The sequence below is a fragment of the Haliotis rufescens genome, unplaced genomic scaffold, assembly GCF_023055435.1.
Source record: "Haliotis rufescens isolate VD_foot unplaced genomic scaffold, xgHalRufe1.0.p SCAF_1, whole genome shotgun sequence".
Taxonomy (NCBI): Eukaryota; Metazoa; Mollusca; class Gastropoda; order Lepetellida; family Haliotidae; genus Haliotis; species Haliotis rufescens.
The window spans coordinates 32193423-32209244 of NW_025963779.1; the positions used below are offsets into that span (position 1 = coordinate 32193423).

Consider the following 15822-nt stretch of genomic DNA (forward strand, 5'->3'; position numbering starts at 1 on the left):
CAATGATAATTAGAAGGGTTACAAGTTCACCTTGCTGCCCTAATCTCATACTTTAAATACCTTATATAATGCTAAAAGCAGCTATCTTAAGCTAGTGATTTAGCAGCATAAGTTTCAACTTGCTTCATAGGGAGGCACTATCAAGAAGCCACGATACAATTACATAAGACAAAGCTGCCTAAGTAAATCTCATCAAACCTTAAGATCAGGGTTGTGCTGACTCATGGATAAGCTTTGTAAAGTCAAACATCCTTATAGCCCTCACCATCCCTTCACCCGTATATATGTCTCCAGCTTGTGGGAGGGGCAAATTTCTATCCCTGCTTATAAGGATATCTTCTGAGATAAACATGACACATAATTCTTGTGCATTTGACTCAATAATTATTTTAAATACTTGCAAACATTTATGACACGAGTCAAAACTGACGCAATAAATTTGCTAAGGTAATCTAAATTCATACTGAGAATTTACAATATTTACAAGAAAAATACTGACCGCTACTCCACTAGTTGTTTATAACAAAACAAATCTACAAACTCACGTAATTAAATAAGACTGAAACAACTTTCACAAAATAGAAACTTAGAGTTACTGTCTATTTATAGATACACCAGCCAATCAGCTGTGAGTTTTTCTGTCTAGCACTTGTTGCAGTCACAGTGTATATTACAGCAAACAAGCATGGCCTGTAAAGAAAATCATGACGAAGTTTAGAGATTGACACCACAACCCACCACCCCCCAAAATATGTGGAGTCATGATGACTCCCATTTAACAAGTCCATGTAAAACCTGTAGAATTCTAATTCAGCATCTCCTGCAGCTTACACAGACATAACATGTTGGAAGTGTCTTATTACCATGGACTCACCACAGAATAGTGCATAAATCACTGCCCTGGAGGGCTTAATAACAAGAAATGTTCAAGCCCTCTTACTGACCCATGAAGATCTGGGGTAGAGTATGTCTTCAGCAACCCATACTTGCCATAAAAGGCGACTATGTTTGTCGTAAGAGGAAACTAACGAGATCAGCTGGTCAGGCTTGCTGACTTGGTTGATGCATGACATCATATCCCAATTGCGTGGATCTATGCTCATGATGTCAATCGCTGGATTGTCTGGTCCAGACTCAAATATTTTGCAGACCACCGCATATAACTGGAATATTGCTGAGTGCAGCATTGAACAACAAATAAACAAACAAAATCATAAACCATGTTTGTGGTAGTTCTTAGACTTTCAGACACATTTCCAATAACGCGTGTACAGATATAGCAGTCATAATCAGTGCATAGCAAAGACCCAGTTTACAACATCGCAAAACAAAATGACAACAGACTCTGACATTAAATGATGCCTTAACTGACTTGATGATTCATAGAAATACATATGTGTTGACAATAATTTTCAACTCGACAGTCAGGCCAGTTGAAATGTTACAACCCTAATATAAAAGTCACTGGCATTTGGCTAACGGGCAGACAGCTATTTCAAACACCACCACAGATTGGTCTCTGATGCTTGTCATGACAGCATGAGTACATTGTTAAAGTTTGGAGTAACGGCTTACCCTTTCTTGCCACGGAGCCTCATGGCAGCTATGTCATGGTACATGGCCGCGCTGATCACCATGTCCATGGGGGTGATCATCCCATACTGCTCCGTGCCATGCTCGATCACCAGGGGGTCGGACACGTTGGGGTCGAACATCACAGCATTGGGGGTCACAATCAAGGTCCCACTCACTACTCCCTGAAAGAGGGAGGAATTAAATTTTCATTCTTTGACTTGCAAAACTACTTGCTTTGAAATTGTATGGTGAAAATAAGGACAATTACAGCCTCAAGGCATAGCACGGTAAACAGCCAATATGTGCCATATAAATAATTTTTCTGTAGACCACGTATTTATTTATATTAATTTCAAATAATTATTTGAAGTATTTGTGTAATTTTAGAATAATAAAGGAACCTCCTGCAATACATTCGTTTAATTTATAACGTTGTGAAAGTGTTCTATTCAAATTTTCCAGTTTCATTTCCAAGTAAATCCAACTTTTGTAGTGTGATCATAGGATTCACCTGTCTTGCTGTTTCATGCGATGACTGTCAGTTCACAATATGTGCCATATAAATAATTTTTCTGTAGACCACGTATTTATTTATATTAATTTCAAATAATTATTTGAAGTATTTGTGTAATTTTAGAATAATAAAGGAACCTCCTGCAATACATTCGTTTAATTTATAACGTTGTGAAAGTGTTCTATTCAAATTTTCCAGTTTCATTTCCAAGTAAATCCAACTTTTGTAGTGTGATGATAGGATTCACCTGTCTTGCTGTTTCATGCGATGACTGTCAGTTCACTTTGCTTGTACTATTCCGGGCTAAAGCCACTTTATAGTGCTAGCCTACTGAGATACCATGAGATACCATGCTAGCCCACTGAGTTTAACATGGATACCCACGCAGTCACAGTATACTGATTCTGTGCCGACTAGTTAGCCCATTAATGCAGTGCACCAGGCAGGGTAACAAAAAGTACCATCTTTTTACGTCTTTTGGTATGAAGCAGCCGCTGATTGAACCACTGACCTTTCACTCCATGGGCAGAGGCTCTCGCTACTAGACCACGGAAGAGGTCTGGATCCCATTAGAAGACAAGGCTATGTGACAAACTTATGCAGAAGTAGACGTTCTTACAAACTGTTGAAAACCTCACCTGTCCATCAGTGATGTGTTTGACATTAATTTTGATAAATCTCTCATAGCATTCCTGGTCCAGCTGTTTTGCCTCCTCATCAGATAGCTTTTGTGGTACAGCAGGCTCTACTTTTTCCTTAGGCAATGAGATTTGCCTCTCCACGTGACCTGGGACCCGCACTGGTGGTTTGTCAGCCATGCAGACTAGGGGTACATCCTACAAAACACAGCAGGAACGTAGCATCAGCATCATTGTCAGCAGCAGCAGCATTGCCGCCACCACCACCACCACCAATGGTAATAGTTATGATAATGATAACGAAACTAATCAAATAATGATGAGATAATATAACAAGAACCAATTGAGAAATGTTACAGCAATTATATTATTATCTACATTTGTACTCTGTCCGAAAGTTTTTCTTTGATATGGGCATTCTGGAGTTTGTCCCTAACCTGCATCCCTAAGTATGTGTAGGCCAGACCTTCCACAAGATGGTCAATAACTGTTCGCCAAAGTAAAAATTATTATTGTTGTTGTTGTTGTTGTTGTTGTTATTATTATTAATGTTGTTGTTGCTATTATTATTTGAATTCAAATCATCAACATCATCAGTGTTGTTCATATTGATATTGTTCTTATTTTGAATTAACTCTGTTTAACTCTCTACCTTACCAAACTTTTTCTCATGATTCTAATCATAATCTAAAGACAACACAATACTGGACACAGAGTAAGTCCCCTTGTAAATATGTAGCAGTTCCCAGCTTTCCCAGCAGATCGTAGACATTTACCACCTTGGTGAAAGCCACTCGACGTTTGTTTATTTGTTCATTGTTTAAGTCCGCAGTCAGCATCAATCCAGGTATTATTGTCAGCTGCATGTAACTTATCAAGTCGGGCACAACAAACAAGTGATTACTATTATGGACAATGGTCTACGCTCTCAGGGTTGAAAGCTGATTGACTAAGGGATTCCCCACAGGGTTGAAAGCAGTCAGAGCATGGACATGGTACTGATTGACCAAGGGATTCCCCTCAGGGTTGAAAGCAGTCAGTGCATGGACATGGTACTGACTGACCAAGGGATTCCCAAAAGGGTTGAAAGCAGTCAGAGCATGGACATGGTACCGATTGACCAAGGTGAGTGAGTGAGTTTGGTTTATGCGGCTTTTAGCAATATTCCAGCAATATCACGGCGGGGGACACCAGAAATGGGCTTCACACATTGTACTCATGTTGGGATTCGAACCCAGGTCTTCGGCGTGACAAGCGAACGCTTTAACCACTAGGCTAACCGACTGCCCCCGATTGTCCAAGGGATTCCCCACAGTGTTGAAAGCAGTCAGAGCATGGACACGGTACTGACTGACCAAAGGATTCTCCACAGGGTTCAAAGCCACAAAAGCATGAACATGGTAATGACCAAGGACAATGAAACTATCAATAACAACTCATATAAAATTATCAAAACAATATCTATAAAATTATTAATCCCAAAGAGTAATTTTGCATTTCATATCACATATGATGGCACAATCAACAGGGATTTTAACAGCTTATTAACCTTACTTGAATCTGTACGAGTTCATTGTTTTACATACGCAATATATTGAATCTGTATGAGTTCATTGTTTTACATACGCAATATACTGAATCTGTATGAGTTCATTGTTTTATATACGCAATATATTGAATCTGTATGAGTTCATTGTTTTACATACGCAATATATTGAATCTGTATGAGTTCATTGTTTTACATACGCAATATATTGAATCTGTATGAGTTTATTGTTTTACATACGCAATATATTGAATCTGTATGAGTTCATTGTTTTACATACGCAATATATTGAATCTGTATGAGTTCATTGTTTTACATACGCAATATATTGAATCTGTATGAGTTCATTGTTTTACATACGCAATATATTGAATCTGTCAACACTGCCACCAGCTGAGTCTACATTGAACCTTCACACTACTTACCCCTGCGTCGTGCGGAGAAATGTCCTACTCAAAGAAGGTCACAACATCACACATGCTACCTTTTGGGGACCACATTTTCACTTTCACTTTCACACAGCAAAGACGAATTTCCCCCGAAATCTACATCTGCTGCACGAGTCAGATGCATAGCACACTTCAAGATGCCATATACGAGCGATGTCGATACAGGACTGTACTTACCAACAGGTGATTGCTGTGACAATGACAGCCTCAAGCAGGGACAAGGGAGGTGTATACTTTTGTTGTACATTACAGCTGGTCCGTGATCAATATCAGCGTATGACCAGCCATATTGAATGTCGTCACATATGCTAATAGCAGTCAATCAACAGCACACATTCCTACTGCTGCAGAGCCAGGCAGTCTGTGACCCCAGCACAGCCAAATCTTCCGACTGTCACATGTCACTGTCATGTCTAGTCAATGTCATCTTTAAGGTAGTCATTTATCGCTCACTTGAAATGCTGATATAAGTGGAACCAGGTTCGGATTAATTGGCAGTCTTAGCAAATTTGGTTCAAGTTGTCAAAAACCTACCACGTCAGTCAGCTGACTAAATGATATGTTGTATATCACTTTATCAGTTTGAAGACATGAAACTTTCATGGATAACAACTTAGTTATTTCTTGTAACGACTTTTCAGGATGATTTTCTATCCCCTATATAAGAGTGATTGAGTGAGTGAGTGAGGTTTTATGTGGCTTTTAGCAATATTCCAGCAATATCACGGCGGGAGACACCACAAATGGGCTTCACACATTGTACCCATGTCGGGAATCGAACCCGGGTCTTCGGCGTGACGAGCGAACGCTTTAACCACTAGGCTACCTGACCGCCCCCCCCACCCCCCTATATAAGACAGCTAGGAAGCATAAATGCATTCACTCAGCACTACCATGTGACATTCACATGAGTTAGTGAGTGAGTATGATTTTATGCCGCATTCCAGCAATCTTCATGGCTGGGGACACCACAAATTGGCTTCAAACATTGTACCCATGTGGGGAATCGAACCCGGGTCTTTGGCGTGATGAGCGACCGCCTTAACGCGACTCAATATGAATGCAACACCCCCCTACTCTCAAGCATCTATGGATTTATATCTAAAGAAAATGTCCTCTGTCAGGTTTACAGGAGAATCCTCACCTTTATCCAACCTTACATTAATCCAATCACACACCAAATAGCACCGCTTATTAGCCCTGAGTAGAGTACTTCCGCTAAAACAATACATGCGCGCTGGCTCGTGTCGGCCTTAGACGCAATCACAAAGAACAAAGACACCGTGTTGTGTGGGTGGCGTCTTTCTGGACTTGCAGGTGTGATCAGTGATGACATAAGTGAGTAGAACTCCTGTCTTGACCCCAGCAGTGATAATTCACAGGATGTAATTAGTGTTAAATGACATTGTTTACATACTTGATTTTATTACAAGTGCTGCTCATTAAACAGTGATGTGAAATACATAGTTGTTTGTTTTCAGCATATGTCGAAGTTGGTATTTCTGCTATCTAGAATGTCTTATTGTTGATATATATGCAATGTTAAATAATGCGAGCAAAGACCACTCACTGTTTTTGCATTTAATTCACACTCACATTAATTTCAAGACTTACGATAGCACAAACTTGCAACTCACTGCTATTTACAGCAACCATGATCAGATTATAATTTCGTCTATTGATGCCTTATTACAAACCTTAATCTAAAAGATTTGCTGTATCAAAATTGCCACAACAGAATGTTGCTATATGACTATAGTCAGTCACTATGTGGCTTAAATTAATTGCGTTTTCCATTATTCATGATTGCTGATTGATGTCCAACTGTTCCATACATTAAAACCAACCAGTGACACACCAAAGTGATTCACTGGGATTTTATTTTAAATACAAGCATGGTTCCAGATCAGTAAGAATCCAGATAAACAGGTTTCCAGATTAAATAGACTCGCTTTGCTCACTTTGCTATTTAACAAAAACTATTCCCAAATGTTTGGTTTGTTTGTTGTTTAATGCCATACTCAGCAATATTCTAGCTATATGACAGCGGTAGTCTGTAGATAATCGAGTCTGGACCAGACAAACCAGTGATTGACATCATGAGCATCAATCCAAGCAATTGGGATATGATGACATGCATCAACCAAGTCAGCAAGCCTGACCAACCCATCCCGTTAGTCGATTCTTACGACAAGCATAGTCGGTGGGTTGCTGAAGACATACTCTACCCCGGATCCAAACACAGGTCAAAATGTTTGGTACCTACTCAAAATGATTTGCCACATGTTTAGTAAGTACATTGTATTCATTTTCTGCTGTCAATATGCTTCAAGAAACAATCTCAGTTGTAATGCTTGGTGAATCTGGTTATATGTCACACCATGAGTCAGAAACCTCTTCCAAATACAGCTGTTGTTGATGGTGTGAATTATATTAATGTCACCTGTACATTTCCTGGTGACTAATTTTCACGATGAACTGAATTGCTTGTCAGTATGTGCAGATTTGTTACAAAGGTTCTGGCAGCTTGTTGGTTTGGTTTGTTGTTTAACGCCGCACACAGCAATATTCCAGCTATATGACAGTGGTCTGTAAATAATCGAGTCTGGACCAGACAATCCAGTGATTGATATCATGAGCATCAATCCACTCAATTGGAACCCATAACATTCTTCAACCATGTCAGCGAGCCCGACCAACCGATCCCGTTAGTCGCCTCTTACGACAAGCATAGTCGCCTTTAACAGCAAGTTGGGTTGCTGAAAACCTACTCTACCCCGGATCTTCACGGGTATGGCAGCATGTAATTTTCCACTGGGATGTCACTGCAAATATCACGAGCAATAGCGAGATCAGGTGGTCAGGCTCGCTGACTTGGTTGATGCATGTCATAGTATCCCAAATGCGTGGATCAATGCTCATAATATCAATCACTGGATTGTCCAGTCCAAACGCTATTATTTACAGACCCCCGAAAGGGGTGGCTTAGGAAAGGATTACACTTTCATCAAACTCTTTTTTGTTGGTAAATAAATGTTGGTGAAATTTATGACTAACATCACAAGACATGATGATTTACCATTTTAATTATATTTCTTGTTATGCTAGGAATGATTTTATATGCAGGGAATAAAATTACCACGTGTATTGTCTTGCAAACTAAGACGGAAACAGCAATCAGCTGCACACACGGGGTCTCCCAATCTACCAGTGATTACGTTAAAAGAATTTTGACACAATGATCGGAAAATATAATATCTTAAACGTTAGAAATTGGCACTAGTCCTGTAGTCCTTGCCAAACTGCCCAATAGTTAAGGTATCATAAGGACTAGTAGACAGTTGCCATTTTTAAGGGTTTTGCTATATGTTATCATTATAAGGACCAGTGGACTAAAACTGTTAGCTTCTACCACTGAAACTACTATTTTACTATGAATAATATATTCTGATATTGTGTTATTATAACTGCAGGTTTTACAATATATCTTCAAAATAATGATAACCATAATCAGGGTTATGCGGTAGCACTTTTGCATTCGTACAATTACATAAAACCAATTACTTAGTCCATACTATTCAAAATTGAAAAAATATTGTAATCATGTAAGAGAATGATAGGCACTCTACTCTGAACTTGTGAAATCTGGCCTAAGCAGCGTGCATCAGCTGACGGATGCCTGGCTATTTAATATGTAGAACGTAGTGACATTAGTATGTGTTATGATGATAGTTTAATCAGGTGACCTGTGTTGATCAATGTGGCAGCTATGCTTGGTGTGGTTCACTGTTACTAATGTTTATCACACATTAACCTCAATGTGTTTATAGTTACAGTGCTATTATTTTGATTTATGCTGTGAAACATATCGTGACATATGTATCAGTATCTCATTTCCATCTTTCTCATGATGCAAGAGAAACAATAACATAAACAATGGAGGCAGAGCGTCGTGATGGTAGAGGACAGTAGAGTATTAAACTCACCACTCTGACCCTGGATTCTGGGGGTGGGCTGAGGGAGGGTGGTGAGATGGATAGCGCCAGTGACAGTGCAGGACAGTATTAAACTCACCACTCTGACCCTGGATTCTGGGGGTGGGCTGAGGGAGGGCGGTGAGATGGATAGCTCCAGTGACAGTGGACAGTACTAAACTCACCACTCTCACCCTGGATTCTGGGGGTGGGCTGAGGAACTGTGGTGAGATGGATAGCTCCAGTGATGGTGGAGGACAGTATTAAACTCACCACTCTGACCCTGGATTCTGGGGGTCGGCTGAGGGAGGGTGGTGAGATGGATAGCTCCAGTGACAGTGGACAGTACTAAACTCACCACTCTCACCCTGGATTCTGGGGGTGGGCTGAGGAACGGTGGTGAGATGGATAGCTCCAGTGATGGTGGAGGACAGTATTAAACTCACCACTCTGACCCTGGATTCTGGTGGTGGGCTGAGGGAGGGTGGTGAGAGGGATGGTGCCAGTGACAGTGCAGGACAGTATTAAACTCACCACTCTGACCCTGGATTCTGGGGGTGGGCTGAGGGAGGGTGGTGAGATGGATGGCTCTGGGGAGGATGCCTCATGGTCGCTGCTGGACACATAGTCTGGATCTGGGATGTACAACACCTGAAAACAGACAGCATGATGATCATATCCATAATTCATCCCTGACTTTAGCACATACCAGATTCTTGCTGATTTAACCGAGGTATCAAATCACAATAACATGCTTCTGTTTTTTTGCAGTGATTCATGTGAAGCTTAACTTATATTGTTCAAGTCCAATGTCTACCCCAGTGAATTGCATATTGTAAATCCGGAAAGTTTTGCAAGCATGAAAGTAAAACAAAAACTGCGAGTGACACACACGATGCTGTTGATCTTGTAGATCAACAAAAAGCATAAGGAGGTATATTTCTTCTATTTACTATCACACATTGTCAACCATCAAGTTGCATAAATTAATCAATAATCCCTCACATCCTGTTTCCTTAATTACACTTTATCACTCAGTGGCAATTGTCTGATCAGGAAAGTTCAGTGACCTGCCATATCCTGTCAGTTAGCTTACACAAAGCTGACTAAATGGATTCATCAAATATATTACTTGAACCACTCTGGCTAGCCCTCGTTTTTTAAACCCACATTTTATTATCCACAACTGGGATAATAAAGTTATTCACACAATTAAAGATCTATGATGGAGGTAATCATACTTCCCATTACTGTACTTAAGAAAAATAATGTCATGGACACTTTTCTAGACAATATTTAAAGGTTATTAAGTATATCCTAGAGCCTGTAGAAAAACTGTCAGCTGTACAAATACTGAGACCCAGAATATGGGAATTGATAAGGTGCTGAAAAGTTTCATTACACCTTCAAAAGGTTGCCGAATATTTTGTGATATACACATGAAATCTGAAACATATCCCCCAGTTTTCTATAAATGCGAAAACTTGATAAATATCACAGTACAGTAAATATATTTACTGATTTTAGAAGATGCACAAAAGGCACTAAGTTGCCAGGCTTTAATATAGATTTATTTATCAAATTATATACACCAAAACGGAACTTCTTTGCTATATTGCTGGGAATTAATACCTGCTACAGTTTTATGAATCATATCATTTTGTCTACTAAAAGATATATCTACATTTCAAGCATAAAAAACAGTAAACTTCACCTGGGGGCATTCTTGGGAATTATTAGGGATACTATTCAAGTGGAAAATTATGGCTAGAAAAAATAACATTGTTGCAAAGTTCGATAGAAAATGGCCAGAACAATTTCTACGAATGTAACGAAATACAATGTACCGGTATTAGATATGATTTACCTCACCATGTTTACAGTATTTGGCTATAAAATTTCTACATGAGTCAACCCATTTTGATCATTTCAATTATTGTAGAAGTTCAATGAAAGAATCCTTCCAAATTGTTACCTGTCCAGGAAAGATCATCCGAGACACCAGTCTGTTGAGTTTCTTCAACTCAGAGGGCGTGGTGTCATGATGTGCAGCAATGCTCTCCAAGCTGTCTCGCCCTGCCACCTACAGGAAAAAAGACAACTAGAAATCCTTGCTGATCCTTATGAATTCAATTCAAGTCTTGAATAGCTGATTACATCACCTGAGTTGAATATATATCACTGGAGCCTGCAAATAGTGAGATCTGGACCAGGCAAACCAGTGCCTCTATCAATGCCTTCAGAGCATGATGACACCATGGATTCCCCACTCAGACACTGTGAGTATACTCACTCCCAGCAAACCAGTGCCTCTATCAATGCCTTCAGAGCATGAAGACACCATGGATTCCCCACTCAGACACTGTGAGTATACTCACTCCCAGCAAACCAGTGCCTCTATCAATGCCTTCAGAGCATGAAGACACCATGGATTCCCCCCCACTCAGACACTGTGAGTATACTCACTCCCAGCAAACCAGTGCCTCTATCAATGCCTTCAGAGCATGAAGACACCATGGATTCCCCACTCAGACACTGTGAGTATACTCACTCCCAGCAAACCAGTGCCTCTATCAATGCCTTCAGAGCATGAAGACACCATGGATTCCCCACTCAGACACTGTGAGTATACTCACTCCCAGCAAACCAGTGCCTCTATCAATGCCTTCAGAGCATGAAGACACCATGGATTCCCCACTCAGACACTGTGAGTATACTCACTCCCAGCAAACCAGTGCCTCTATCAATGCCTTCAGAGCATGAAGACACCATGGATTCCCCCCACTCAGACACTGTGAGTATACTCACTCCCAGCAAACCAGTGCCTCTATCAATGCCTTCAGAGCATGAAGACACCATGGATTCCCCACTCAGACACTGTGAGTATACTCACTCCCAGCAAACCAGTGCCTCTATCAATGCCTTCAGAGCATGATGACACCATGGATTCCCCCCCACTCAGACACTGTGAGTATACTCACTCCCAGCAAACCAGTGCCTCTATCAATGCCTTCAGAGCATGATGACACCATGGATTCCCCACTCAGACACTGTGAGTTATAATACTCACTCCCAGCAAACCAGTGCCTCTATCAATGCCTTCAGAGCATGAAGACACCATGGATTCCCCACTCAGACACTGTGAGTATACTCACTCCCAGCAAACCAGTGCCTCTATCAATGCCTTCAGAGCATGAAGACATCATGGATTCCCCCCACTCAGACTGTTTATGTTGCTGCTTGTACTAGTCTAAACTAATGCTGAGTTCAAAGTGCTAGCCCACTGAGATGCCATGCCGCAGTTACTACAGTACTATCAGTACCAACAAGTACCATCTTTTAACGTCCTTTGGTAATAATTTAGTCAAAGTTTTATGAGATACTACTACCAGGAGGCTGTACGTCCAGAATATTCATTCCCCTCTTCAATTCAGTTCAAAACTCAATTAAAAAGCTACCGATTTCGACCTTCACTCAGCGCTACACGAAGAATGGATGCAGTCACAGGCAGTTTCCATTCTTTTATGACATGTTCCCTGGACCCATTCGCTATCACAGCTTCATTTCAAAGTCGCACTTTGTTTCACCAGCTCCATCTCTTTCGAATAACAGGGTGTCTTAGCCAGAGGTTGAAATCAACAACCAATCAAAAAGCCCCTTATGAACACTGTTCAGCATACATAGAATATGAAGCTGAAAACATGTTTTTCTAGGTAGAAGACAAGAAAGGGATGACTACAAGTTCACGTTGTATTTGTGATGGTATGCCAACAGTCTATTGAACCGGACTCCAAATAAAGGAATGGTCCAGGGTGCCATTGTACTAAACGATCTTAGCACTAAGGTGATCGTAACTCCCTTACCTTAACATAGACTTACGACAGTCTTACGCTAAGGTTGATTTGTACAATGGTTCCCAGGATATTTACCAAAATAGAGATTTAAATTTCTCCAGGCAAGTGTTTACCCAAGTTTCATCAGACCAACTTATTTAACCATGGCCTTTGCCTCTCTCCCAAATACATACCTCATATGGAATAGTGCCCTTGGGCTTTGAACGACTTGGCTTTTTCTCTGGTGATGCTGGTTTGTCTGCAAGACTTGCTGAAATCGATGAGAGGGCTGCATCAGTGACCGGCTGGCTAACCAGATCCGGTGTTGGTATGGCCACCGGGTCAGTAGTGATATACCACACAGTCTTATTGGAATCTGGTGGTAAAGGGTTAGTGTGTTAGTGCTGGGTTAGTGCAGGATTAGTGAAAGGTAGTAATGGAACATGCTAACATCGGTTAGTTCAATGACAGGTGCAGTCACAGCTGAAGGTGAGTGAGTGAGTAGAGGAGTTTTGAACAGTAATACAAAAACAAAATTGTGACAGCATTTATATAATGTCCGAGGAAATCTCGGAGCATCACAGGTCACAATCTCATTAAAATCAGATCTTGCTCACTACTGCTGAACAAAGACCTGAGGACATCCTATTACAGGTCATGTCAGAATGACCCTTCATCCGACCAATCACAGCACCACTTAGAGAATGCGAAAGTGAAACACACAGTATTCTGAATGACATTCATCATCTATATCTCACTTCAATGGGATAAACATTTGAACTGGAAGAGAATTTCCACAGCCCATGGGAAGTTTTGTCATACAACCTCGGCCATCCATCACACATTACATAATTTTCTTTTGTTCAGTTTTCAAATATTGAATCAAAAACTTTCTCAAAATGGTATTCTCAAAATTGTCTGGAATGGAAGTCATCATTTTGAAACTAGTGCCATTAAGCTCGAGAAAGCTGCTTTCTGATTGGCTAATTTCGACTTCCTGGTAGTCATTTCATTGGACAGTCTAAGTTCACAAAGGGCCGTTCTGAGGTGATCTGTAATGGAATGTCTTCAGATATAAGATCTGGTTATAATAAGATTGCACAGGTCATGGATGTTTGCTTCGGTGTAACCCATGAACACAGTTGTGGTAAATCAGGGCATAGCTGGGCACACCCAGCAAATCCTGGCGGCTAAGGGAGATAACTGTGCACAGGGAGTAGCAGCTCTCAGTACCACTGTGCCATCTAATAGCTGGCAATACCAACACTTGGGAATACTGACGTGAGAAACTTCATAATGATTTAGTAGCATTTTTCATCAAAAATTACATGTGAGTGAGTGAAGGGATTCTAACATTGTGATATCAATGCATCACAAATTTACATCTTACAATACAGAACACAATACACCTACCCATGGATGGATTTTCAAAGAGGAATAATTGTAAGTTTTGCAGTTACCAGATCTGAACACCTAGATCAGGTGAGCATTGAAACAGGATAGCAACAACCTCCTGTCAGCCAGACGACATGTACCATGGAGAATTTCACTCAAAAAAAGTGTATACAAAACAATACAATACATATTGTATGGACCATCAAGTAGCTTGATATCTACACAATATTTGTCAAGAAAAGGGCTTGTGTCTGGTGGCAATTATAATGTTAGTACAAAAAGTCACATCTGAAAATTAGACATTGTCTGCAGTCGGCACCCATCACATACTGCCAGACACAAAGACGACATTTTGACTAACCAATACACCTTTTGGCTTTCTCTTGTAACAAAAATGTACAATGAACAAGGCCTTTTCTGTTAAAAAATACCAATGACAGAAAATTACATAAACAAATTCAACAAGGCCTATTTTCCATACTGGCACCGTGTTTCTTGGATTGCCTGTTAACCGGGACGATAAACCAACTATGCAATCCGATACGTATCACGATACCTTGCTCACAATACGATACGTATCACGATACTTGCATGTGCTTTTTTCTGTGGTGCGTAAGCACTGTTTTTCATAGACAGGATGGCCAAATACCTGACACAATGACTTACATTTGGCAGTGTCAAGTATGGCGCAATGGATGAAAAAAATTATGTTTTCACTACTCTTTTTCACAAGTAATAATTAGTGTTTGGTGTAACATTCTTTAAAGAATACATTTAAGGTAAGAATCGATTCTTTTGACTATGTGTGCGATTATCGAGAAGTCAAAAATCGCAATCCACTACTACTGTAGACTGGATAATAGAGATGTATAGTATCAATGTCATACATATTATTGGAACTGGACAGTCGTAATGTACATCATAAAAACCAAATGTCTGGTTATTATTTTATCATTAAAATCATTGCTATATGGACCCAGACTATGCTATCATGAGTAAATGAGTTTGGCTTTAAGCTACCTTTAGCAATTACCCTGCATCTTTGTCATGATGATCTATCATAATGCTTTTACATGTAAGGCTACCCCAGGTGACCACAGTTTAACATGGATACCCGATTCAGGTACAGAATACCAACTCGAAGCCTTTATGCAGAGCGCCTTGCTGGGAAACAACAAGTACCATCTTTTAACATCTTTTGGTATGGCGCACACAGCGGATCAAACAACTGACCATCTGCTCACCCCGGGCAGAAACTCTCACTAAGACCACCGAGGCGGTCCCATTCCACCATTCCATATAGAATTGCCGATGTGACGTAAAGCATTAACTCACTCACTCACCCATTCCATATAGGGCTTAACTAATGACTTAGTATTAATCTGTTGAATATTCGCTTAGGAAACATATCACATACATATTCAAGAAAACTGTAAATATATATTTATGAAATATAAATGAAAACTGTAAATAATGCAACATGTTCTGATTTATTGTCACTGGCCAAAAAAATGGTTTATTTGTGCAAACCGACTACTTTATATTCTACTTTCATCATGATGTTAGGGTAAAAAAACAAAGCATTCTCTTTATCTCAGCCAGGGTCAAAACAAACAATTTATTCAACATCAGTCAAAACATATCTTTGTTTTGTAAGGAACATCTTAAGGGAGATAACTGCTCTCACCTTCGCCTACACTCGCCCTGCACTGCCAAATTCAGCTTTTGAATAATTTGTGCTTCCCGGACGAGATCAATTCATGTTATTGAATAAAAACAAGCAAACACTCCTTCCTTATCTTTCATTGCTAATGGTCTTGACGCTAGCCAATATCAGCACAGAAACTTTACCACCAAAAAAACAAAGACAGATTAATGAGAAAAATCCAATAAGATTT

At 40.1% G+C, this 15822-nt stretch overlaps 1 protein-coding gene across 7 annotated transcripts in view; it reads right to left on the reverse strand.

Moving 5' to 3' along the window:
- The window catches only part of LOC124110953 (oxidation resistance protein 1-like), a 136463-nt gene that overhangs the window by 27915 nt on the left and 92726 nt on the right, over nucleotides 1-15822 (reverse strand). For 4 of the 7 annotated variants that reach the window (XM_048394834.1, XM_048394812.1, XM_048394820.1 and 1 more), the window contains 5 exons: nucleotides 12724-12905; nucleotides 10672-10779; nucleotides 9231-9347; nucleotides 2728-2925; nucleotides 1576-1757 (listed from right to left, as the gene is read on the reverse strand). In XM_048394834.1, the coding sequence (XP_048250791.1) occupies nucleotides 1576-1757; nucleotides 2728-2925; nucleotides 9231-9347; nucleotides 10672-10779; nucleotides 12724-12905 (787 nt within the window). The remainder of the gene's footprint in view (nucleotides 1-1575; nucleotides 1758-2727; nucleotides 2926-9230; nucleotides 9348-10671; nucleotides 10780-12723; nucleotides 12906-15822) is intronic. The other 3 variants (XM_048394829.1, XM_048394846.1, XM_048394824.1) reach the window with 2 other exon arrangements.